The 26,480-nt window shown below is 41.2% G+C and overlaps 1 protein-coding gene across 1 annotated transcript in view; it reads left to right on the top strand.

Moving 5' to 3' along the window:
- Positions 1-26,480, top strand: part of RORA (RAR related orphan receptor A) — a 691,178-nt gene that overhangs the window by 523,714 nt on the left and 140,984 nt on the right. The window contains exon 2 of the mRNA XM_036903044.2: positions 3,655-3,684. Coding sequence (XP_036758939.1) covers positions 3,655-3,684 — 30 coding nt within the window. The remainder of the gene's footprint in view (positions 1-3,654; positions 3,685-26,480) is intronic.

Raw genomic sequence — 26,480 nt, 5'->3', positions numbered from 1 at the left:
AAACAAACGAAAACCTTCACAACAGCTGGGCTTTGGTGGTGGCGATCCAAGTCCTTTGCCTGTGCCAGTCTGCAGCCCACGTAGCCCACTTGCCAGTGAGCAAGTGGCCTCCCTGGATGCTAGAGAGTGAAGCGTCTGTTGGCGTGCCATTTCCAGAATAGAGTACATTCGCTTGTAGGAACTTGGTTCTCTGTCTCATGCTCTCCCCCATCAAACATGAAATTCCAAGTGAGAATACTTGGTCTGAAAACCAGACTCCTGGGCCATGAGTCCATGTGAAACATCTGACTTCATGAGTATCTATGGCATAGCTTACAAAATAAATAATTAACATTTATATCACACTTCCCAGTTTGTGAAGTTCTTTACACAACCTAATTTTTTTTTAATTGTCTCAACAGTCTTTTGGTTATTATTATGATTATGTACAATTATAAAGACAAGGAAATTCAGGCCCAGAGAAGTTAAGTAACTCGCTCAAGGTCTCTCAGCCAAGAGGCAGGAGAGCAGATGAGCTAAGAATACAAGTTCAGGTCAGCTTGACTCTAAATCCAGTTATTTTAAGAACTGCTTTTAAAAAGTTTATTCTTTTCTACTCCTGGGTAGAATTAGAGCTATTTGCCACCAAAACACTCATCATAATTTTTAGATGAATAGACTTTTTGGAAAACCTGGTTCTCCAAAAATTCTTGATTCAGAGCTGCTGCCGCTGCGGCTGGTTGTATTAGGTTTGGATAAGTCTTTTTTTTCCTCTTTTGCTTGAGAACCAAAATGGGCACTATATGGCTGCTGCGATCTCAGTAAGGATGAGCTCTGTAGAGAGAAAGGCAGAAATCTGCAGCTTCCGGGAAAATGCGAATAGAAAAGGGAAGACCCACCACACCCCCATGGAAGGGTGAAGAAACGGCTGTTGGTCCCAAACCAGGGCACATCGGCCTCTCATTTGAGCTCCTCTTTCACCCAAGCCCCGCTGGACTTCCTGGTTTAGATGAGGCTCAGGAACAAGGCCCTGTAGGTTTAAAGTATTTACAGAGCTGACTGCTGGGTGGTAGGCTTCAGGGAGTAAATCTTTTTTTTTTAATAATATTTACTCTTTTGAAAGGCACCATCTCTACCAGCTTCAAAATACATGCCATGGACGCACTTCCAGCCCGATATTAACTTTCCACAGAAGACTTCTTATTGTGCTAATTAAACTTCCTGAGCCTCAGTTGACATATCAATGAAGTGAGGAGGATGGTTTCCTGCTTTTTTGACACTTCTGTGGAGCCAGTTTACTATGAAGTAGAAAAGCTTCCACAGAGAAAGGAAGGACACAAATTCAAGGCTGACGTGATCACAACTGTTTTTCAGAAGAGGGGGAGGAAGGGAATTTCAATAAATTTCTTTTTGTTCCACTAAATTTGTCTTTTGTGTGTTTACATTGTTCTCATTTGTTTGCTTTTCCTAGGGAAGTAAAATTTTGTTTTCATGAGAAAAAAAAGTAAAGCTACTAAGTAAAAAAAAAAAAAAAGAAAGTTTAATATTATGCACATTCCTGTCTTCATAATTAAGAGTCGTAGTATATTTTTTAAGTATTGTTTTTGTGAGAGGGGTATGTTTTTTAAGCCTCTCTCCATAACAGTGTGCTTATTCATGTATTGGTATGTTCTTCATTGTGTAGAATAGGTCTAATTTACATTTTGTTTGTATAGGTTAGGGTTGCTAGATAAAATACAGGGTGCCCTGTTAAATTTGAATTTCCGATAAACAATAAGTCAGTATCTGAATTCAAATTTAACTGGGCATCCCGTATTTGATCTGCTCGGCCCGGCAGCTCTTGTATAGGTAATATCCCCAATTATTTATATTGGTCACTAACTGGCAGTTCCACAAAACTGAGGGGCCAGTTTGTGCTGCCTCTGAAGTCACAGCTTTGTCCTGGGGACAGATATGAGAAGGCTTAGCTCTGTGCTACACTGATCACAAAGATCAGGCAGCTTTCCTGGCAAGATTTTCAAAAAAAATCTATTATCGATGTAATCACCACAAAAATATTTGATGAGAATACTGCATCACACTGTATCATAAATTTAAGTAGAAAAATCTAAGTAGTGGTATTTTCATCAGGCCTTTGGATGTCAGGCGAGAATAGTTCCACACTCAGCGAATATAGATAGGTCTGTTCGGGGCTGCGTTAAATCCAATTGTGTGGAGGTTCTGAATAATCAGGAGTGACGGCATAAGTACTTTCTCTTCAAAGTGATTTTACAGAAAGCATCATTTCCTAAGGAAAGTACACATACAGCTCTCATAATGCTGAAAGAGCACTAATGTATCAATGTATTGGTGCTGGTGTGTTGAGCTGGAGTTGCAAGATGTATTCAGATTTTAAACTTTACTCACTGCCGCTGTGGGGCAAAGTTCCTTTCCCATGAAAATGCTTGTTCCAAAAGATTCTAGAACACTTTTGCAGTCGCCATGTGAGAGAGCCTTCAAGGCTCTTTGTAGAAGGTTCTAACTTCACTTGGTGAAGCCAACTCAGACATGAAAAACAATAGTTTTCCTCAATAAAAAGGAAAAAAAAAAAGAATTCTGCATTGAACTCTGTAATTTCAGCTTCCCTAAATAAGTCCTTCGGAAAGTTGTGGTGGTAGCAAGTGTGTGATTTTGGTCTTGGCGCACAACTTTGGAACCAACTTTTTTTTTATGTCTACTATGAATTTTCATAACAGATTTCCTCCCTGTACGATGTGTTCCATAGCTAAGTAATGGGTCTAATGTGGGTGCCAAATTTTTCAATAACTTTTGCTTCCCAGAGGAGGGTTAAATAGCTCTTTTAATAACTTGAAAGAAAAAAATTTCAAGGTTTACCACAGTTCCTAGTCACAGGCTAAATGTTTTCAAGAGTTTTAGTGCTTTGAGCCTATGTAGACTCAATATCCCCCAAGAAGAATGAAGCACAGAGCTCAAAATGGAGTACTTCAGAAACAGAGATGGTACTGTTTGCATTGAAGCATACATTCATGTTATCTTTATACGGTCTCATGTGCCAAATCTTGCTTAGTTCTATTTGTCACCTGCTCTCTGTAAGTCATCTTGGAACCATCAAGGGTGCTGAATCATGAATCCCTCACATTTTCATACAGTTTGTGTTCATTTGGCTGCCATTCATGGAGAGGTAGCAGTCGTTCCTCTTCTGACCCTGATGAAATATTTTCCCTCGCCATTAAAAGTGATGCTTCATGTGGGCAGGAAGAGTCATTTACATTACAAAGGAAGCACAGAATCAATGGCCGTAACAAATTAATTGCTCTGTTGCTCAGCCCACTCTTGTCTGTGTAGGTTGGCATCGCTATCTTGTGCCTTAAATCTTCCCCGCTCTGCCTATAAACATGATCGTCTCCTCTATTTAAAATAAAAAATAAGAGTCTGCTTAATTACTGTGTGTGCTGATGCTTTTTACCATGGAACGTCCTAAACCAGTAGGCAGTGCTCCCTGTCCCCGTCACTCATGGCTGCATTCCCCCTGGGTAGGACCAGTGACGCTGTCTTATCTTGCCTCCCCATCACCATCTGAGCAAAATGGGTTCCCAAGCACATTGCGAAATGATGTACATTCCAAGAAGCACACGTGGTACTCTCTTAACTTTGTCATTATTTCTTCTCTTCTAGGTATCTCAGTGACGAAGAAGACACATACATGTAAGTAATGCATTTTTTTTTTTGTCCAAAGTTTTCTGAAGAGTTGGAATCTGCATATGTCTGGCTGCTGTGACCCTTCAAGTATAAACTAATGTTTCAGCTGTGACCCGTGGTCGACAGAGGCCATCCTTTTCTACCTGTAGTGGTTGGAAATGGTACATCTCTACCTGTTCGTACTGAGTGTGTGTTAATGCGAGTCTAGACATTCTGATGAGTTCTAGTGATTCAAGCCATTAATCTTTAGAAAGTCATCAAATCTAGCCAGGAGGATCAATTAATTACTTACTGACCACCCTACTCTGGATCCTTCTTAGGAGAGTTGGTATGTTTCTAGGAAACATTACCTTGATTTCGTTTAAACTCTGGTCTCCTTCTCCTCACCACTAGCTCATGATTTAGCCGTTTTGTACTTGTGTCTGGGAATATAGGTGCTGTCGCTCGACCATGAGTGTGGCCTCCGAGGGCCCTGGTAAAATGGCATCGGTATTTTGATGTGGAAATGTGTGCTGGATTTACACTCTGTATTCATTCCCACTTCTCAGGATCAATTGCTTTCACCCGAACTACACCATAAGTTTACAAACTCACATCAATGTAAAGTGTGATTTTCAAACATCTGCAGAAGAACTTCAGGATGAAACTAATTCGTCATTGATGCAGGCAGTCAACTTTCACTGTACTTGACCAGCATATTTAGACTTTGAATTAACAGTGTCATTAGAATTTGATAACCCTTTTAGACCACAGATATGTGCTACCTATGAGATGTGTTTGGGCATCCTTCTAAGGCAAGCAATGGAAACAATTATGGCACACTCTAGGGCCATGTCCCCCAATTTTTCCCAATTATGCTTTAAAAATTTTTGACTTCATATGAAACGTTTGTGGGAAAAAAATATTCCGTGTAACATCAAAGTAGTTTATCTTGTGCCTCAGTTGATTCTTTAAATCTGCTCTTGGGTTTGTCTGTCTGTCTATCTGTATTTGTAGCACATGAAAAAGCAAAAAAAAAAACCCACCAAATTCGATGGTTGCCTGACTTTGGGGGCCCAGTCCTGCAGTCTTCTCTCCACGTGGCTCTCCCATGGGCTTCAATGGAATGTTTGTTTGCGGAAAGATGAGAAGGTCAGGCCTGTAATGGACACGTGATCGGGACAGCGCCTCCATCTCTCAGCGCACAGCTCCAGGCGGCTGTCCGTCCAGCAGGGTAGCCTGTGGCCCTAGCTTTTTGGGGGTTGTTTTGTTGTCGTCGTTTTTGTTGTTCTTGCTGTTGTCGGTGCATAATTGAGCTCATGATTGAGAGATTGACAGTGCAGGAGACTGAAGTCCTCTGTATATCCGCAGGGCAGGCATGGCACAGAGCGCTTCCTTGCACAGCCTTGCCCATGAGCTCGTCCCTGGCCTGGAGGGACCCACTCTAGAGGTGGTAAGTAATTCAGTCTTTCTGCTAGCTCAGTCCTGGGCCTCTTCCAAACAGGGGCGGACGGTTGTGCCTACTGTTTATGGTGGTTTGGGGCATGGATTCCTGGCCACCCGGTAATGTACAGAAAGCCACTGCCTGTTTGCATTATGACTTGGCTCTTGGAAAAGTGGACAAAACCACTAGTTCAATTCCATCAGATACAAGGAGTACCCCTCCACAGAGACCACAGACGTTAGTAAACATGTAGACCAGCCATCCATGGGGATCGTCAAGGGATTTCCATCCCTGAGAATAATTCACTGGCCTGTTGCAGAAGCAACACTTGGTTTGGATTTAAATGGAGGGAAGGATTTCGGCGGCAGGGTGAGAGTGGTGGCTGAGAAGGGAAAACATGTTCCAGGAAGAGATGATAGAACTAGGTGGCCTTGCATTAGAGGCTTAACCAACACCATCAGCTACACCTGCTTTAAAATGAAATCAAGATACAGCCAGAGACAGTAGATTTTATCATCTTTCTAACTAGAAAATTCTTAGATATCAAGCATAAAGTAAATACAGAAACTTAAATAAAGCTCCCTTTATGTAATTTGGATATTGACAGAAAGATTTAGATCAGAAATTATCTTGGTTTTTGGTGGCCGTTTACCTCCATGGTTTGGGGGACATGGCCCAACATAAAATGGCCTGATGACAAGGTGGGAAGAACAGCACCCAAGCAGGCAGTTGACACCCAACTTTGCACGGGCCGAGGAGAAATGAGTGGCCCAAGTCCCATGCTAGTGAGTCTTCTATGCCACCCAAACATGGAGATTGTTTTTGTCACCCAGCTCAGCAGACAGCCCATTGTATTTCTGATCTTAGCATCTCTATAAGGCCAACAACTTACAAGGAGGAAGAAAATCAGTGAATTCTCTCCCTAATAACAGTCACCCAAATGACTTCTCCTTTAGCATCTGCAGATTTTTCTTGAAAACTGAACTGTCCTCACTTGCCTATAAGTTTTCTTGAAATGTTCAATTCCAGCTCCTCTTAAATCATCTTGACATCTGTTCTTCAAAAAGTTTCACTATCCATGAAGTGTATGAATTCATTTTTGTACTATCTCAAGACATCCATTTTTAGCCAGGGCTCTGGAAACCTTGGTCAAGGCTTGACTACATAATCATCAACAGCTGAAGTCACCCCACATTAGCAATTTCAATCTCGGTCTCCCAACTGCCCTCACAGAGAGATTGTTCAATTTACAAATTAACATGTACAGTTGCAGAATATATTATCAGACCAGAATGTCAGCGCACAGATGCACCAGTCAGAGGTGCAAGAATTATAAAATGAACCTGAATGAGTGGTGACAAATGATATTATTTTAGGCCACCTTGTTATCTGAATAGTACAGGTATTGCTTCTTAAAAAAAAAAAAAATGTTTGGGGTGAGTTAAGCCAGAAATGAAGTCCCAGGAAAGGAAATCTGATTGCTAGCGTCATGGCAATCCACAAGCATGGTATTAGAGAACTCAGATTCTCCTGAGTTCGTGAGAAAGGGCAACTTTAGTGTTTGCCATTAAGTTTTCTTGGCCCATGGTGGAAGGCAAAGCTTTGGGGCTTCTAGTACAAAGTCATCATGACCAAATTGGTCAAGAAATTCTTACATTTGTGATGTTCTTCAGTTGTCAATAGGAAATGTTGCTGCTGTGTTTTGGTATGTGAACAAAAAAAGGGCATTTTACTTGTTGGACAGGGACGTATTAGATAAACTTTACACTGTGGTGTAGAATTCAATTTAATCTTTCTTCGTGGGGATTATATAGCACCTTTCTTTGTTTGGACACTTTGAAGACTGCTTTTGCTTTTGGTGTTTCCACATATTTGTTCTGGTCTTTTCCTTGATGAAATAGTACCATGGGGATAAATATCTTTTTCTTGGAATCAACTGCTGTCTTGGTTTTTATGATTTGCCAAAGACAACTGGTCATTTGTCCTGACTTCTTAATCTAATTCTACTGTGATAGCTCTGCATTTGCTGAAATGCTTGAGTGTGACAAATTTGGAGGTGAAAAATTTAAAAAATGCAACAGACCATCTTATATTTTCAGCTACTGGGAAGTTAAGCTGATATGATAAGGTTATGATAGAGTCATAACCTTGGGAAATGTATCAGCCTTTCACCACCCCACAGACCCAAAAGATACATGGTGGGTCCCCGGATTGTTTCCAAGAGGCAACAGGAGCACTGTCACTTCCTCCTGTTCTCATCCTTGTTTATAGTCTTATTCTTCCTGTGTAAGTCTTGTTCTGCTTGCTTTCTTCCACACTCAAGAGCAGGCGCTTACAAGCATGTGAAAATTACAGGTCATTCAGTAAGCAGTCGGGGAAAATGTGTCAGTTTCATCCAATTTAATGCCAGTTTCCCCCAATAAATAACAAAATAATATATGCTTCTGAACCTTCTGAAATATTCTAATTTTAACCTGAATGACCGTTCAAAGGTAACTCAGGACATTTTCCAACATTTGGTTGCAGCAGGCTAATCCCTGAAACATAAAATAAAAGCACTGTGCATTCATAAAGAGATTTTAGTTCTCACTAGTGAAACTATTTTGGTACAAATCAGAGTCATTCTTTGAGAAATAATCCTTTGTGTCTGTGAAAAGAAGAAGTGTTTATTGCAGTCATGTAAAGTGGAATAGGTTAATGTATTCACTTTTCACCCCTAGAGAGACTTGGCTTTCAATCTGACTTAGAGAAAATTAGTTTTGAGGCCTCAACCTCCTCTCCTTAGGCATTTGTTGATATCACAAAACCAAGCCAACAATTTGTCACGATTAGTGCCATTTACTCCAGAGGTCCAGAAACTAGAATAACCTTAGTTTCTCGTTTTCTTTTCCTTTCCTTGAGGCCATCCCGTTGGATTGCAGAGTCTTAGCAACCCCAAACTTGGGGCTTACCCACATTCTTTTCACAGTCCAGGGAAACTCAGGAACCATTTTTGGCAAAGCTAATGGAAGGTGCTTTGGTTATACACCTAATAGGTTGCCCTGACTACCCATGTGACTCATGGTGTGAGTCACAGCGATCTTAAATTCAGTTACAGGCAGGGTACTTCATTAGGACAGACCTAGGAGGAAGCCACACTGAAGTTCTTTCATCCCAATCCTGTCCACCCATTGAGAAACAGTCAAGAAAAGGGCTAAGCCAGTGCTTACAGAGTAGCCAGAGGATTCATTTCTTAGCTTGCTAAGGCTACTGGTCACCCCAGACATAAAGCTTGTTAACGATGGGATGCGAGTAAAATACAGGTGCCAGCCTCTCAGAGGGCTAACCAATGGATAGCTGTTTATTGAGGACCTAGTATGTGCTGACAGGTTCTTTGTCTTCAAGGAGCTCAAAGACTAGGTTGAAGGTGGGGATTGGGGGGAGTGCTGTGCAAGGGACACACAGGTACTGAAAACAAATTCCAAGTGTATCATTTCCAGAAGATTCAGCTCACAGCGGGAAAGCACCTAGCTAGAAGTGCAGGGGAGGAGAACAGAACAAGAGACCATGTAGGACTCTGGTCCTGCAACCTGAGCACACAATAGCAATGAAGGGAGATGGTAAGATTGCACCCTGGGCGCTGCAACTGTCCCTGCAGCTCATCTCCGCCCATTCTCACCAAAAGTCACAGCTCTTTAGTCCATTCAAGTTCAGCCAGTCCAGGGAAGTAAAAATCCCCTGTACTGTGTGGAAGCCTTTGCTTTGTTTAGACTCTGCCTGTGCAACTAGAGCCAAGCCCTCCTGAGCTTAACAGGATTTCTGTGTCTCATCATATTAAGATATAAATGGCCTGCACTTGGCCCTGCTGGTCAGTTCTTCCAAGGTGGAAGATTCGCAGTCGTAAAACCCACACTGCGTGGGAGGGATCTGTGAATTCCATAAAAAAACAGAATATTTAGCTAAGCGTTTCCATCAGAGCATCCAGCTGATGCAAGTTTGTTCCGTTAGAGGACCTTAGTTTCATGAATTGACTTGGACCTTAGATTCATGAGTTGAATTTGGGGAAGTGTTTATGCTCCTGTTTCATAACATAAGTTCCAAAGGGTATGTGGAGATGGTGAATGGCTCCTTAAAAGCCACGATCACGACTACTAGGGAGAAAACAGAAGCGCCTAACCTGTCAGGTACTGGTATGTACTTGATAGGTCTATTATATATTTAATAAAACTCTTATACATGATTAGGTCAAACTTTAAAGAAGAGCTGGATATCTGTTACAGAGTTTTGCATTACTTCCAGTTCAATAATGAAAATAACAGAGCGATAGAAATAGAAGTACCAGAAGTCGAAGTAAAAGCAGCAGTGGCAGGAACTCCCTCGTACTGAGCAATTCTAATATTCCAGGCATCGTGTTCGGTGCTTTGCGTGCATTATCCCATGTTATCTTCTCGCCAGTTCCACAAGCCCTATACTACTTGCACCCCATTTTAGATGAGAAAATTCATCTGTGAGATCAGTAGCTTAGCTTTGAGAAGTGAAGAAACTTTCAAACTCATCCATCTGATGATGGGCAGAGCCAGGACTCAAAAGAGATTAGACTGACTCCTTGCCTGCACGTAAGTGTCACACTGTTATCTCCAGTGTCGACATTAGGTAACTGCTGCTGTGGAGCATTTCTGAGTGCTGGATGCTTTTCTAAGCACTTCATAGTGTTAACTTATTTCATCTTTACCACAATCTTATGAGGTAAGTATTGCTACTATCCCCACTTTGCAGATGAAAACCAAGACCCAGGGTCCTACAACTAGGTAGTATGTGGTGGAGATAGTGTCTAAAGCCAATCCCCAGAGCCTAAATGCTTCTAAAATAAAGGCCTTCATTCCTTAGAAGGGTCCTTTTACTCCACAATATGGGAAGAAAGCTAAGTCTAACAGCCATTCTACATTTGACCTGGGTTTTATTCTATCTTACAATGATTTTACCTATTAAAGCTTCTAGGCTTGGTGAACCAGCTGATAAGAAAGGGGTATGTTCTTCCCACTATATGAAAAAGTTCCTTTAAACAAGGTGGTCTACTGAAAACTAGACAGCCTTCTTACTTTAAAGTGATCATTACTAATCTTTTTAACAGTCTCACCTGATTCATCGAAGAACTGGCATCCATTTAATGTCACTGTTCATGCAACCCAACTGACTCCATAACAAAGCGGTAGTTCAGAATGGTGACTTCTGCTTCTAACATAGCTGTGTTCCTCACACTAGTAGTAATGGATATTTCTTACAGCATGAACTCGTTTTCCACTGCAACAAAGCCTCTAATGGGCATTAATGACATTTCCAATAAGTGGGTGAATTATTCTTTTGTCAGACCAACATGATAATTCATGTGTAATTTTCATTGCCATGAAGAGGTAGTATAACTCAGGATACGGTAGTTTCCCTGAAACCTACCTCAAAACAAACAAAACTGTGAAAGCTAGAAGAATCCCTAAGAAATGGAAATATATACCAAAGGGGTACATTACATTAAGAGAGTTAAACATCTAGGTTGTGAGTATGCTCAGGCATACCTGCATTTGGAGTTGGATTTAGTTACATCAGCTTCTCTCTTTATTGGGATTTACCTCAAAGGAATAAAAACAGTAGAAGCAGAAGTGCCAGTGTGTTTGAAATTGAAGAAATTTATTGGTCCACATTAACCAGTATATGTTCTTTATAAATGATATTAAATTTTTTCACCGACTCTCTCAACTGCACCAGCAGGAAGTTAGCGTGTTAGCAGTCACGTGGTCCTTTTTTATTACAACTGATATCCCTAACTGCATATTATGGTGACTGAGATTTTCAGTCCTGAGCTATTCAGTCACCCTTTTTCCTGTGAGTGCCCAGGATTCCCCCCAGTGGAATGTTCTCCACTCACTTCATCTCTGTGTCTGATAAACATTTTTCCTCTGTAGGAAAATAGCCCTTTGCCTTTTTGCTTTGTTGATCTAGAGAATGACTATAGCTCTGATGTCTTAAATCACTAACAGCCAAGCATAAAGATGAGAAGGCATACTGTGGAGCAGAAATCCTAGACTGTGCAAGATTAAGGTTTGGATTCAGTGAATGATATTTAATCCATAGATCTTTTATTTTGAATGCTCTGTTTAGAGGAAAGAGGAAGGAGATTATCTGGTGGATAATTTAGATACCCGTAATGCGAGGGAGGAAAGCTGGAAAGCAGAGCAAAACCAATCCCTGTGGAAAGAGCAAGGGCCGGGAGTCAGAAAGATTTTATTAGCTTAATATTCCTCACCCCTACTCTTGCCTAGCACTGTGTCAGGCACAGTACCGTATAGAAAGTTTAACTCTAATCCTCACTCTCTAATATGTTAGTCTGTATCTGAGGCGAAAGGACAGACCCACCTGAGGAACTTTTAATAATGAAAGAACTGCAGAAAATGCAGGGCTGATTCCAGTTGGATTGTCTGTATGAGTTGGGAACACCAGCAACAAGCTGAGCTTGATCTGAAAGGGTAGCAAGGATTAGGCGTAATCAGCTAGATCTGTGGAAGGCTTGAGGGATGATCAACAGACCTGACTGACTAGAATAATAACAAGAAAAAAGAGAAGACATGAAGAACACAGAGATAAGGTTTTGGCTTTGTCTCATAATCAATGGGAGCCACAGAATGTGTGTGAAAAATACCATGACCTGTAAATCATGCTTTTTTTGCCATGGCCCTTTAGTGAGCATTGCGTGAGTCAGATGCTCCACACTTCAGTCCCTTTCCTGAAGTCACACAGAATTTTTATCCTGAATCAGAGGTTCTTGTCTGGCTTTTCTGCTGATCAACTGTGTAGAGAAAATGCTTTTTGAGCAGGAAAGAGCTAGTCCAAAAAGAAAAGGCTGTTCTAATTATTAAGAAAAAGAGTGTTTCACTTTTTCTCCATCTTTCCGGTTTTAAGGTCTAATTGTAAGACCAGTTCTTACCGTTTCACTAAAATCAGAGGGGTAAAATGAACAGTGAAAGGTGAAAAAAAACTACACATGCACTTTGAATGTGTGGCTAATGGTTCTCCTTCCTTTCATGCCTACTGCTAATGGCTGGAGGCTACTCTAGTACACGAGGAGCCTACATCTTTCCAACCCTGTTTAACTCAGCCACGCATACCTTTATGAAAACTTCAACTCCACATTCCAAATCTTGCTCACACCTTAGGCAGGCAAAGTACACTGAATTTTTATTTTTTCCTCAGCATGAAGAGTTACTTACCTCACATAAGTGGACAGTACAGTAAGAGCTGAATGATACTGCCTTTTCTCTTTGCTGGTATTTCTTAATTTTTCAAGAATGAGTTTCTGTTGTTTCACTTAAAAAACGCTAAGGTCCAGATGTGGCATTTTCTCTGGCTGCACCTTCATAGAAGTGTTCAGTATATAATGAACTGTATCACATGAACGTGCATCTGTCTCTCTTACACGGTGTACTTTTGTGTTGACAAAACTGAAAATTCACTTTCCCTCACCAAGTTGGAGCATCAGGATAATTGATTGTTACTAGTCTCTGCTGTTCGTCGACAGGATAACAACAGTGCCTCCAAAGAACAGGTGAAAACGGAACTCTGTCCCCCGAGGCCAATGAAATCGCTGTTTGGTCCCTTGTGTGAAACTTCCTAATAACTTAACTGGGCAGCCTGTGGGTCCCTGGAGGGTTTCTCCACATGAGTATTCCCTCTCTTTGTTAAGACTGCTTATTAAAAATGATTTTATAATGAAGTTGCCTCAAATAGCAGCTCTTTTCCAAGTTGTCCTTGAAGCCGTGGTGAAAATCTTAGAGACAACTGTCTAGGGTTTTCCTCCTTGTTAAAAACTTCTCTCTTACCACTGTTACTCTTGATTTTTAAGGAGACAAAGTCTAACTGACACAAGTCCCTCTCCAGTTGATTATGTCACTTAAAACCCTGTGCAAGGCAGTATTGGCAGTTTAGCTTGTCATTTGGGCCGAGGAATCGAATTGATCTACACGGACTGAGGACATTTAAGTGTGCGGTGGGAACAAGGCTGTCGGGCTTCCCCTGGAGAGCGGCGGCCAAGCAATGCTACTGCTGACTCTAGCCCTGATTCCGTCAAAACAGTGATTTCCAATTATTTTATCTCTTTAATCCTAGATTTCTCCCATCTGCAGGCTAACCACTTTCCTGCCACAAGGGACTGTCATGAAGAGGAATCAAATAATGAAAAATTAGTATTGCATTCTTTGCTATTCATGCACTGTATAAATTCAAAGACTTCTAATAAATGCAGGCAATTAGGAGAAAAATCAGTGTTTTGTTGTCTATATCATGAGCTTGGCTTTGGGGCTTGAAAGGGCTTCAGTTTGCTGGTGTATTTAACAGAAAAAGTGATAAAGTGGTTGTCAGTAAGGCTTCAGACTTGGTCTCCCAGTGGCCAAGCAACTCAGGAAACAACAAACCATATATACAACAAACCATATAAAAATTGTTAGTGTGACAAATTCAGCTTCAAATATTCTTTTAACTTTAAGGCTTGCCAGACAGTCAGTCCGCACGGAGCACCCAGGATCCAGCTTGGCTCTCCTCTTGCCTGCAGGGTGATGCACGTAGCGCCACTTGTCAGAGGGACCAGTGTGAATCTTTCAGCGGAGGGATCCGAGTCTTGTCTAGTTGTGCTAAGAATTATTGTGAGCTAAGGTTGTGCTGAGAATATGCCTTGGCTAAATTCTGTTCTCGGAGACCAGGGATGTTATAAAATGCTATCTTTATATTCAGCAATTCTTGCTCCCCTCCTCCCCCAAATAAAAAGAAAAAACAAAACAAAACACAAAGCTATGACCTGCCCTGGAATTCCACTGTCAGCAGCTCCTTCTTACTCCTTAATAACCTTTAGGGCTCTCCACTTGCCTGAGGAGTCTAAACATCCTAGCATGGTACTCAAGGCCCTTCACAGTCTGGTCTTAGCTTTCCGCTGCACATTTCTTGACTTCGACTTTTTATTTTATGCCACCCTCGAGGACTCGTTCCTAGAAGGCTGCGTGGGCATACCTTTGATTCTGCTGTATCTTCTTTGTCCTGAAATGTCCTTCACCAACTTCTGTGCCTATACAAGTCTTACAGATTCATCAAAAGCCTACACAAATAGCACCTGCCATGCAAAACCTTCTCCAACCCCACCTTTAAGTGAATTGCTACAGCTCGTCTGCCCCCAGAGTACATTGTTAAGGTGACAGTTCAGAAAATGTATTGTAGAATAGTTCTTGTTTATGTAGCTTTGTCCCACTAGATATGCTTTAATTATCTTTGTTATCTCTTGAGCTTAGCAGAGTGTTTGGTGTCTATTATGTGCTCAATTAATATTTGTAGATGTTAAGTAAATAAGTGTGTGTATGTGTGTATGGGTACACACACAATTTTATGATGTGACACTCTTATTACATATGTGAGTCTAGGGGAAAATAGTAATCTTTTCATTGTTGACAGCCATAAGGAAGAACAGATACTTATTCTTTGAAATTATATTGTGAGACTTGAACTATATTATTCTGGATACCAGCACCACAACTTAAAGGGCTTCTTGATGTCTGGCAGTTTACCATATGTATTTAAGTCTCAGTTTTAGGACCAATTGCTTTAAAGTTTCCTTCAGCAATTTGTAAGATTTAAGTCAGCCTCTCATCCAGATGGCTTAAAAATAATTGTGTATCATTCTAAAGATGAATGTTATTTTTCTGAGTTACCTCTTAAATACCATTTGTTTGCATCATCAGTACAAGATTAGATTTGATTATCCAGTTTATAAAACCTCATATTGATGATGCAAACAAAGGAAAGAGACATTTTCAGTTACCATTGGCATCTGTGTAAATGCAAAGGAGAGAACTGCCTACCAGAAAAAAGAATTGGCCAATATTGCCAAGAAGGGAAAGTATATGCTACCAAGGAAAATATCCTGTATTTGTCTGGTCTAGAAAGGAAAAAGTGACCCTGTTATTTTAAAAATTTGGGAAGTAGATAATCTGATCATCTTACATTACTTACTGAATCTTAAGATAACTTCTGGAAAGAAATGACATTTATTTATTTAAGGACGGAACATGACATATTGCCTGTGAATGTATGTCTGGAATGTATGTTTCCCGAGCCTAGAAGGGACCAATGATTTCAAAACTGTTGTCCGCCTCATCAGTAGCTACACACAACCATGGTTTCTGCCCACTTTTCCTTGGAATCCTTTGTCTTTTAATCTTTATATGCAGCCTCCTTCCTACTTTTGTTGTAACTTTTTCTTGTGTCAAAACAACAGGAGCAAAATTATCCCCTGTAGTATCAATTCCTTGAGTGGAAACCTTGCTTATAAATGAGAGGATGAGATGTGACCCAATAAAAGAATCTATTTTAATTTTAATTTTAATTTATTTCCTGGTAGCCTTTTATGCCTCCTTAGGCAATGACCTAACCAATTCCATCTTAACACTGATTTTTTTCTTCCAAGGTCAAAAAGTACTTTAGAATTATTATAATAGGAAAATTAATGTCCTTTGCCCTAAATGGGAAGTCCGTCTCTTCGTATGAAATTTAAATCCTCGTTTCCTCAGCCTAACAATGATTCTCTCCTTATACTTTCATTAGCAGGCTAAAGGAGAACAGGAGGAAGTAAAAGGGTCTTTTGAGCCTCTGAAGTTGATTTTTGATAGAAACACCATCTCTTGTGGCCACCGCCAGCCCTTTCCTCTCTCACGTGGGGTCCTGACTAACGCAGTGAGCAGGTCTGCCTTCATTTTGTGCTGCAGGTTCACACAAGAAAGTTCAGTCAAAGTAGAAATGGTCCTGGAAAGCAGCTCAACCTGTGGTTTTCCAAGTTGGAAAAGAAAAATCTGTTACATCATCACGCAAAGATACACCCCACCATCCTCCCCACCCCGAAAGATTTCTGACTGATATCTCTAAATCAAAGAACTGTCCATGGCCTGATCTGTGGAAGTTAACCTAATCCTGAGTATACTTGGGGTGATTTGAGAGAAGGGAAAATGTTCGCATTTTCATTATGGGAGCCAATGGGGGACAGTATCATTTAGAAGAATATGGTTTTATTGCTTTAAATTGCTTTACCTGAGCTTCTATTGATGTGTTTAAGTTAGATTTCTAATGAACGAAATGACCAATATGGGTCCCATTCTCACAGATTCTCCTAGCACTTAAACCACTCTTTAATGCTTCATGAGTTCTTCTTCATTCTATACCAGAGTCTCACTTATAAAGAATTCTAAAAGGTCGGGTTAATATGCCCCTGAAACACAGAGGAGCCAACTTCTAACATTCTGCGTATGGGCCTACATACTCTTCATGATTTGTCTGTATGAATGCCATAGTAAAACTCATCATAAAGGCTCCCGTACTATATGATAACCATTACGCGAGCTCACCTTGCAATGCCAGATTTAGAAAAAGTCTGGAACCAACCCTACTGTCATAAAGACTAGGCTAGGCCTATCTCACGCTGAAAAACATGATGTTCTTCAATCTTCTCATCAAAAAATTCACCATTATTCACCCTCGGTTGCTCCACTAAAGCATGTCTAAATAAGTGGCTATCTTAGACTGGGTTCCCCAAATAGACTCTGAGGTTTGCATACAGAAAGTTGATTGAGGAGTGCAGAATGGCATCTTTAAGAGGTGAATGAAGGAAGCTGGCTTGGGCAGAAAGGAAAGCGAACTGCCATGCAGCTACTGCCTGAGTTTAGCAGATCCCACAGAAAGATCAGAAGCAGGGATGACCTTGAAAGTGTCCCGAATCAAGGCAAGTGGGCTGGACATTTTCCTCTGCAGCAACCAGCCACTGGATTCCAGCTGCCCCCCGGGAGGGGTGTGATCTTGGGCAAGGCAGCTCTCTTTAGTTAAAGGCAAGTCTCCTGTGTGAGCTATTAGCAGTCAACACTCCAGGCCTCCAGGTGAATAAGGGCTTCAATCCTGAAGGGAGGGATGTGGATGGCAAAATGGACGTTAAATTTAACATTTGTGAAAAACACGTTTTCTTTATTTGGAATGACACACATTTTATTGCTTAGCTAGGATTTAAACTAATAAAATATATGCTAGGCCTCAGCAATATGGTGTACCAGAATTGCAAATGCCAAAGGAAAAAAAAAACTGTTTTTCTGTTGAATAAGGTTCTTCATTTAAATTTCTTATCCTGGATATGTACATTATAAATCATATGTGTGTGCAATTCCATATAATGTTGTATTTTTTCCACACATGGACATTCCAGACTGTTAATACATTTTTCTCAATTATAAAAATAACGCATTTCCAACTCTGGGGTCATGTAAAATGTATTCATAAAGAAACAAAGAGAATGCCTGCAAAGAACTAGCTATACATATTACATGTTGCTTTTCAGATTTTGAGTCTGCTACTGTTTCACAACTGAGATACAGGATGTGAGATATTTTGCAGAGCTTATTTAATGTACCTCAGTCACTTTTTTTAGTAGTTAATGGGACTCCACCCTCACTCTGCCTGTTAGCAACCACCTGCAAATGAACTCAGAATCAAGTTGGAGACTGTCAAAGATGAGAACCATCATGAGCCAAGAATCCCACCCCCCAACTGCTGTCCATATAAGAAAAAGCTTCTTGGCAGTAATTAATGATAAGGTACAGCATGAATATTAGCTTTGTTCCTTAAAAATCTCGATATAACCTCTGATGCAGTAAAATTTGACTTTGATTTTGCTTCTGAGAATGAGATCCCAGCATGAAAAAAGCAATCCAAACTGTCTTCATGGAATATTACATGGGGGAGGGGGGAGCTAAATGAGTCCACTCTCTCCACGTCAGCTCACACTACGTTTCCACAACCCCAACCCCAACAGCCTAAAGCCCCAAGTTTTAATTCTTGTGTTTCTAGTATTTTCAGGGTTCAGAATACCCCTGTTCCCTCCAGAACCAGAAGCTCAAGACACCTTGCAGGTCTGAACAAGGGCTTTCCAGTTTCCCAGACGCTGAAGATTCAGACAAGTATCTGAGCCTGTAGAGTTCAGATGGAGTCAGTGTTTATCTAAGAGGAACTTGATCTTCATGGCTTTCGAGGGTTTTGTTTCTATGCCTTTGCCTTAGAAAAGAGGGGCCCTTTCAGGTTGATAGTGAAGTTAATTCTTTCCTTTATTCAAAAAAAGAATTAATAGATTGGAGAAACCCTTTACCTGGTCTGAAAGCTTCCATGGTTCCAACAGCGCCTACCTGGGAAAATCCCCCAGCCATTCTTTTGGAAATCTGTGTGTCTGAGCTCAGTGAAAGGAATTCTGAAGCTCCCTGTGGAGATCAATGGCAGCTTGATCAGTCTGCCCTTGGTATTACCATAATAATTACAAGGTCCTGACTGATAGCAGCTTTTCAAGTGCCAAAATCATTGGGAGGACCATCTCCTGTAACTCACTCACTCTTGGGAGAGGAATCCCATGTATGCTGTATCAAGTAACCCATCTAAATTTGCCATTTCACAGATTATGTCTGACCCAGCCCGTCCAATTGCATACATTGAGCAGCCACGCCACTTCTTTACAATACATGCTGATGGTTGGTGCACATTATAGTGCTTTTTTTATATGAAGGTAGCTAATGAGCTGAAATGTAAAGTAATTGCTGTTTTCAAGGGACAGGATGAATCCGCTCCTTAATGTTTGCCTGGAAAAAAAATAACTCCATATATTTATTTTTGCCAGAATTTCAGTGAGTGATTCACATTACTGTCAATTACACGCCCTTATTATGTATTACAGCCACCAGGCAGCTGTCCAGGAAAACGCAAGTCTGAAAATGCTTCTGTTTTAAGAAAATTAAATTCATGGTTGCTCCTCCTGTGGGCATGTGCAGCAGGCAGGAAGCTTCCACTTTCTTGCCAAGGAAAGAGATGAGGCCTTGTCTCCTTTATCTGGATTCGAGAGCCGCCCCTTGACAGCTTGAGATCTTGATACCGATGCCCAGATGCAGGGCTTGGTTTGGTTTCTAAATAGTCTTTTGTTTGTTTGTTTGCTTCGGTGTGTGTTACAAAACACAGACTGGTGTTATAAAACAGTATTCTGGTTGTGAGTCACAGCAGCGCCTGTGGGTTACCAGAGAGGCCTTGTGGGAGCTGCCTGGAGAAACCGTTCACCTTCGTCCTTCCCAGAAGTTGGAGTCTAGGACAGTTTGGGCTCTTAGGCCTCTTCGCAAAGCTGGCCTCGTTGTTGCCGCGTTCGTTCAGATGTCTCTTTTTTGAAACTACAACTGATAATGCTACAGTCTAGGAAATACGGCGTTTATGTGATAAAATAAAGGCTTCGAGGGTTTGTCAGATGTATTCTTCCTGGGAAGGTTATGAAGTTTAACAAAATATCTATAAAGCATGCCGTTAAAGTTGCCTACATTGTTTAAGGATTTGAGAAAACTGAGAATTACCTGATGTATTTCCAACATCTGAGGCTTTAACTGCATTTGTATCTGATTCATAGAATTAACCATATCAAGTGATGAAATTGTTAATAGCAATAAAGCTGGCCTTCACATGATCTGTATTCCAGATACACTGGCTAAGTCATGTTAGCTTTTGAAAGAAATGTTTAAGACACAGGATTAGAAATTGGGTGAAATCATTCTTACCTCTGCCTTTGTTTCGATGCTGATTCAAGCCAAAAACCTAGAAAAAAAAAATGTCAGATAACTTAGGAAATTTGGATATGGACTGGTATTTTAGATGATATTAAGGAATTATTTTGTTAATATTGTTAGGTGTAATAATGGCATGGTAGTTGTTTTTAAAAGTCTCTATTGGATGGAGATAAAGACTGAAATAGTTATGGGCAAAGTAACAAGATATCTGAGATTTACTTTAAAGTGCTCAAGGAAAACAGTCTATGAGGGTGGGGCTGAGAATGAGGGAAGCCAGGGTAGCAAAATATTGTTTTACCAGGCATGGAGAGTGGGAGTACATCGAGGTATATTATCCTATTCAAGTTTAGTGTAAGCTTGACAATTTTTTAAGAGATCTAATTTTTTTTTCACCTCTTGTTGTCTGTGACTATTAAGATGATTGTTTTTACGTAGGAGTTTGACCATCTTGCATCGTTAGTATTTAATGAGAAAGGTGACTGCAATGGGCATATCAAATTCAGGAAGTTGATAGTGAACTCTTCAACTACATAAAATCCATGCGCTGGTTTAAAAATTATTAAGTGTTAGCATACATGTAAGAAAAATGACCACTTATAATAAGGTTCCCTCACCTTCACTTCAGGTAGGGAAAATGTGTGAGCATTAGGTGTTCTTGTTTTTAAATCTTTCCTATGTATGATCATCGGACCGGAGCATTACTCTGGTGGTCCCCAATGCCCATATTCAAGGTGAAGACATCTTCTCAGGGAGGCAGAAAGTACCTCTTTCCAAGGCAGTTCCAATTGCTTTTACAGAAGTAGAAGCAAGACTTGGCACCCTTTGAAACCAGTATGCTTTTCGACTCCATCTTGCCACCTCCATCTCGTCCTCTAAAATACTCATTAACAATCTACTCCCTGGGGATCAAAGCAGTTTTCTAAATCCAGACCAGTGACTGAGTGTCAGATGTTCATTCTGGGTAGTGTGGCCCCAAATTATCTTTTCTTTTATTGAACACCATTTCCAAGGTGCGTGATAAGTCCCAGAAGTTATCGTTTTTAATTCTGTTCTTGTTAATGCTCCTAGACTTTCCGTCAGGGATGGGCCAATGTCCTCAAGTGACAATCCAGGCTGACAGGAGGATGCACTTGGCCAAGTTATCCCCAAAGAGCCACTAGCCACTTTGATAAGGCCTTTCTGAAGGCCTTTTGTAATTTAAACTGAAATTTCCAACATCACCATTGAAATAGGAACATTTTTCTTCAAATGGAGAAATGGGGTCCCATTTAGCGTTTGGGGCCAAACCTTTTCAGCACAAACTTCCCTGCTCAATTTTACTGTCTTTGCATTGTACTTAGTAGCAGCTCATTTCGATAAAGTAGAGGACCAGACTGACATTTATAAAATAAGTTTTGCCTGGTCTTCTCAAGAGTTTTACAAAGATTCCTAAAAACAGAAGTTGTGCAAAGAAGTGGGAAAATAGAAATAGAAACCAAAGGACTTTGCCTGCTGGTGTGGCCTGTGGGGAGGGCAGCCACAGGATTTGGTCCTCTTCCTCCTGTTCATTGCTTAGAACTCTGGATTTTCTTGTCTGTTGGATGCCCAAGAAATACAGATTTTGTGTATTCATCCAAGAACTATGCTGACCTTACTGACCTCCTAATATATAGATGTTGCTGAGAACATAGCAAGAGAAGACTGAATCTCTATCACCACCACCACTCCTTGTTTTAGGAAGAGCAGGGGTACGCAGACACAAAAGTACACAGATGCACAATCTGTGTGCTTTGGATGCAAATGCAAAGAAAAGAGATGATTTAGGACCCACCCCTCCCTGGGGTCTCTTGGAAATCACCTTGGATGAAGATCTGGCTAAGTGCTGTTTCGGAGCAGGAAGGAAGGAGAAAGAAAGAACATTCCAAATGGTAGGGCGGTGGGAAAATGTGGCTGTTTGAGTCCAGGGTAGACCTAATCCTGAGGATTTGAAAACTCATTTCATCTTTTCCTTTTTTTTCTCAAATTATACCTTCTAAAAGATATTTACTTAATTTAAAGTTACAGTAATAAACCTGTAGAAGAGCCTCTGGTTGGACAGGTGAAAACAGGAAAGTACCTGGCTGGCTGCCAAGGAGAAGTAAAGGGTCCCCGCTCCGGCTCAAGAATTGGCTTTGTTGTCAAAACAGGAAGGCTTGTTCCTCTGGGGGGGGTCTTCAAATGCAGCACAGTGTGACTGGAAAGTAACTCCTCTAGTTCTCCAGGGGCAAAAGAATCAGGTTCCCTTGGTTTTGTTTGTGGAAACATGGTCTGTCCATTGTCCAGTGGTGCATGTGAATTCCTAGTTGGTCACTGTCACAGAGAGGGCCTGTTTCTCTGGGGGTTTGGCAGGAGCACCCTAACAGCAGTTAGACCCACTGAGATGCCCACACGCAACATGAGAGGAGAAGGAGGGGGAGGGGGGGAGGAGCAAGGGAATGAGAAGCAGGAAACGCACAGGTAGCTTTGGAGCCACGCGGGGGCTCCTTTTGGGAGCCGACCTCCCAGCTCTCAATCCATGGACAAGACTTTTGCATTGTTCAGGAAACTCTGGAGATTTGTGGTTTCTAATATTCACAGTGCTGTGTGCCAACCCACAAAGCCAATTCTGCAAGCAACCAGTGCTGCCGACACCTGACCCATATTTCTCACGCATCCCACGATTCAATGGTCTTTCTATTCTTCTAATTATACCAAAAAGAGAGTCTCTAGTGGGTAATAATCTCTCTTTGCTAATACTTTGTAGTTGGGTTCCAAACCAAGACCTTTCTTCTATCACAGCGTGAGTGTGTTATTTTTATTTTAGAGCCAGCCACGACTAATGGGGAGGAGAGAGTCTCTGGGCCTCCTGGGGTGGTGGCCAATGGATTTATCCTTTACTCTTCCTTCTTTTTTGACCCAGTGCCTCATTTGGTTTGGCTTGCCTGGGCAGACAGGGAGATACCTGCCCGGAAGGTCTCATCCAACATGCAGTATGCGGTCTGGCTCAGCTGTTCATTGTTTCAGATCAGATGCTCGAACAGTATGCGTTGTGATAGCCTTAACTAAGTTATAGTGCAAATACTTGGTTTCAAGGAATCTTTAAAAAAAAAAAAAAAAGAGAGATGAATTTCACTATTTTAAAAGTTTGATGACTATTGCAGAAAAACGAAAAAGAAAATTCTCCGAGGTCAGTGATTTAAAATCTGTACCTCCCATGTAGAGTTTATCTCTGTTTACTTTGTGTCATTATTTTTTATATACATGTGTTATATCCCTTGCTAGACTGCAAATACCCTGAAGCCAAGATTGGTGTCAGTTTTTGTGTGTGCCTCAAACTCCTTGTCCCACCAGGTTATGAAACAAGGAACATGGGTGTGCACACTGGTGTCAGGACTCCCCAGTCTGGGCTGAGTCTGCTGTTTCTTGGCCAGTTGATCTGGGAATTCCTCTAGGCCTCAGTCTTCCTCGTCTCTGAAGCCAGGAGGCAGGACTAGATGATCCACAAGGCCTCTTCCTTCCTAAAATAATATTCTAAAAGTCAACCAGATCTTGAATTGGGAGAACTGGAGTTATTTTCAGTCTTTATCATTGATTTTCTCTATTTCTGTATCTCAAAAATGAATCACTTAAATGTCTCCAGTTTAGTGGAAGGTATTGATTTTTATCTCTATGATAAATAAAAGAATCCTGAATGAGAAATTACTACAAATCACTAATGTATCCATTAAGTGTTAAGTTCCTTAAGGGATCTATTCTTCAACTAGCCAGATTTATTTTTCTTTAAATTGAAAGACTTGTAAAAACTGAGCAAGAGAGAGGTTTCCAGAAAAGGTGAGGTATATCGCTGTGGTCTGCAGTCCCTGTGTCTAAGGTACACATGGCATGTAGATGGGCATGTATGTCTGTGTCTGAGGTTAGAGGTATGTGTGTCTGTCTCCTTTGCTCTTCTTTAGTGTATATGAGTAAAAGATGGTTGAAATGAAAATGATGGGCAGCAGAGAAGTGAGAGGTCATGAGAAATTGACTCCTATGTAGACGGCTTTGGGAAGGGGTAGAGGGGTCATGCTTATACACTGGCTCTGAATGTCATTCATTCTACCATTTACCAATGGAGTACCTGCTACATACCAGGCATTCTTCAAGGTGCTGGCATTTGCTAGTTGTATTGTATAGTACAGATGCTGCCTTTCTTCCTCCCAGTCTTCCTGGTGCTTTGAGTCCCTGGAAGCACTAAGTAGTTATTCTTTAAGCAATTGGTCTCTAAATGCTGTTTATCATGCCCTGTGGTCTCCTCCACCTGTTCCCAGGGAAGAGCTTGCTAACCCTGTAGAGCTAATATAAAGCTGCCTAAATCATGGGTAACCGGGTAACTATACACCCAGCTGAGCCTTAAAGAAATGTTCTTCTCATCCTCAGAAACAGGGAAATTTTCAAACCAAAAAAACTGTTGCTGTGAATTTGGTACTTTCCATCATACTTCTCATGACGTCCTTCTGTTATATTTTCAATCATTTCAGTAAATATTTGTTTATGAGCCCATATTATCTGCCAAGCTCCACGCTAGACATAGGAGATGTAACAAATGGTAAGTTTGTTTCCTGTTGCTTCTATAACAAAGTGCCACAATCACGGGACTTTAAAAACACAAATTTATTCTCCTGAAGTTCTGGAGGTCAAAGTCCAAAATCATTTCACTGGGCTAAAATCAGCGTGTTTGGCTGGGCTAGTTCCTTCTAGAGGCTTGAGGGGAAGTCTGTTTCCTGGCTTTTCCAGCTCTAAAGCCACCTGTATTCCTTGCTTCCTGGCCTCTTGTCCATCTTCAAAGCCAGCAACATAGTATCTTCCCTTCTCTCTGCTTCCATAGTCACTTCACCTCTTGGTCTTTGACCCTCTCGCCTCCCTCTTATAAGGATCCTTGTGATTACGTTGAACCCACCAGAACAATCCACAATAATCTCCCCAAATCAAAATCTTTAATTTAATTACATCTGCAAAGTCCCTTTGCCACCTAAAATGACATAGTCCCAGTTCCAGGGAATAGAATGTGGGCATCTTGGGGGAAGAAGGACCATTTTTCTGCTACTGCAACAAAGTAACAGTTCTAACCTAAAGTGCTGGTTCTAGTTGCACAGCAAGGGGAAGATGGCGATGGAGTACCTTTGTTTTTTGCTTGCTGGCTGGCCTGCTTGTTTGTTTTTGATGCTTTATTCCAGCTGTATAGTTTCTGCGGAAATGAATGTGTAAAATAAAATATGGAGGAAGTATGTCTGTTAAATTCAAATTGTGTCAAGGTTAAAAATAAATCTGCCTCTTATAAAACTCTACCTTGAAAACAGGACATTAACTATATCATCAAACATTCTAGGTCGTAAATCTGAACTGTTGTATTATCCGTATTTCAGTATGAAAAGATTGGAATCTTTATTTGCAAAGGAAAGAATAACTCTCTGTCCTTAGCCTGTGAGAAACTTTGGTCAGTAAGTCTTTATTCAGTAGCTTCTTTGGTTACAATGATACACATTCGAAATCCCAACTATGCAAAGAGGCACCTTTCATGGGACAGAAAGAGAAGCCACTTAGTCATCTTAAATGTTGGCTACTAAGGTCAGGGGTCTCCTGATGGAATTCATGCTCTTTCTTGTTGAGATGTGAATTGTTCCAAACGTCCTGTGAAATTTTGAGAATCCAAACATGAAAAATGATGCCCTAGAGTATGTGAAACATGAATTATAACATTAGCAAATAAGAGAACCAACAGGGAGAAGGAGGAATCTGGCCACAAATAGCAAAAAATGTAGTATCATAGGCAAAACATGAGACAGGATGGCTAAACCAGAGCCAGAGAGGCAGATACAGTCAGATTCTGCAGCAAGAGCCACAGGAAGAAAACAGGATCATGAAAAGTTCATTGGCCTCAGAGGCATCGTCCTGGGATCAACTTCCACCTCTATCAGCACCTAGGAGTAAGGTGGCTGTGGGCAGGCTGCTTAACTTTGGTGAGCTTCAGCCATAACATGGGGATAATAGTTCCTAGCCAAATAAATAAGGTCATGTGGGCATGAGCACTGCTTTCTCAGTGCCTGGCTGGTCAGTGTGCAGTTAGAAATGATAGTCATTTCTGATGCCAGTGAGGATGGCCACCTCGTCTTAGAACTCCTCTCAACCCCAGTTGCATGTTGTCCTTCATCTTCTGTGGCCCTTCTCCAATTTAAGGCCACCTCCAATATTCACTTAGCCAGACAGAAGATACTGTTTGTGAGGTACACTTGTGATTTGCTCCCTGTCCCAGGCATGTTCAAATATACACGCACCTGCCCATGCACAGTCTCCCAGAGGATGACCATGTATCTGTGGCTCACACATGGCAGCCAATTTTCCAAGCAAACGCAAGCCCTATAGCAAGGATTTGGGCTTTGCCCAATCAGTTGGGATTTGTCTGCAAGCTCATAGGTCATTTCCCCTAGCAAGCTAAAAAATTTACTTTCAAAGTGGTTCATAACCTGTAGAAATGAAAGCCTACAGTGTAACATCTCAGGTAAAAAAAAAAAAAATCCAGTGTCACTCAGATCAGGCTTACTGGCTGAACTCTGGTGATTATGAAGTGAAGTCTGTTGTTGGAAACCTGCGTGAGCATCAAAGTCTGTCATCACGTTTATTGGCAGGTGCCACGGGCCTGACAGCAAGAGGGCAGAATGGGAGAGCACTGCTGAGCTCGCCAAATAGAGAAACAATGGCAGGGGGGTTGGTGGGGG

The sequence above is a fragment of the Manis pentadactyla genome, chromosome 11 (assembly GCF_030020395.1).
Source record: "Manis pentadactyla isolate mManPen7 chromosome 11, mManPen7.hap1, whole genome shotgun sequence".
Lineage (NCBI taxonomy): Eukaryota > Metazoa > Chordata > Mammalia > Pholidota > Manidae > Manis > Manis pentadactyla.
Note: the sequence above shows the minus strand (reverse complement) of the source record. Positions and strands in the feature narration are given on the sequence as shown.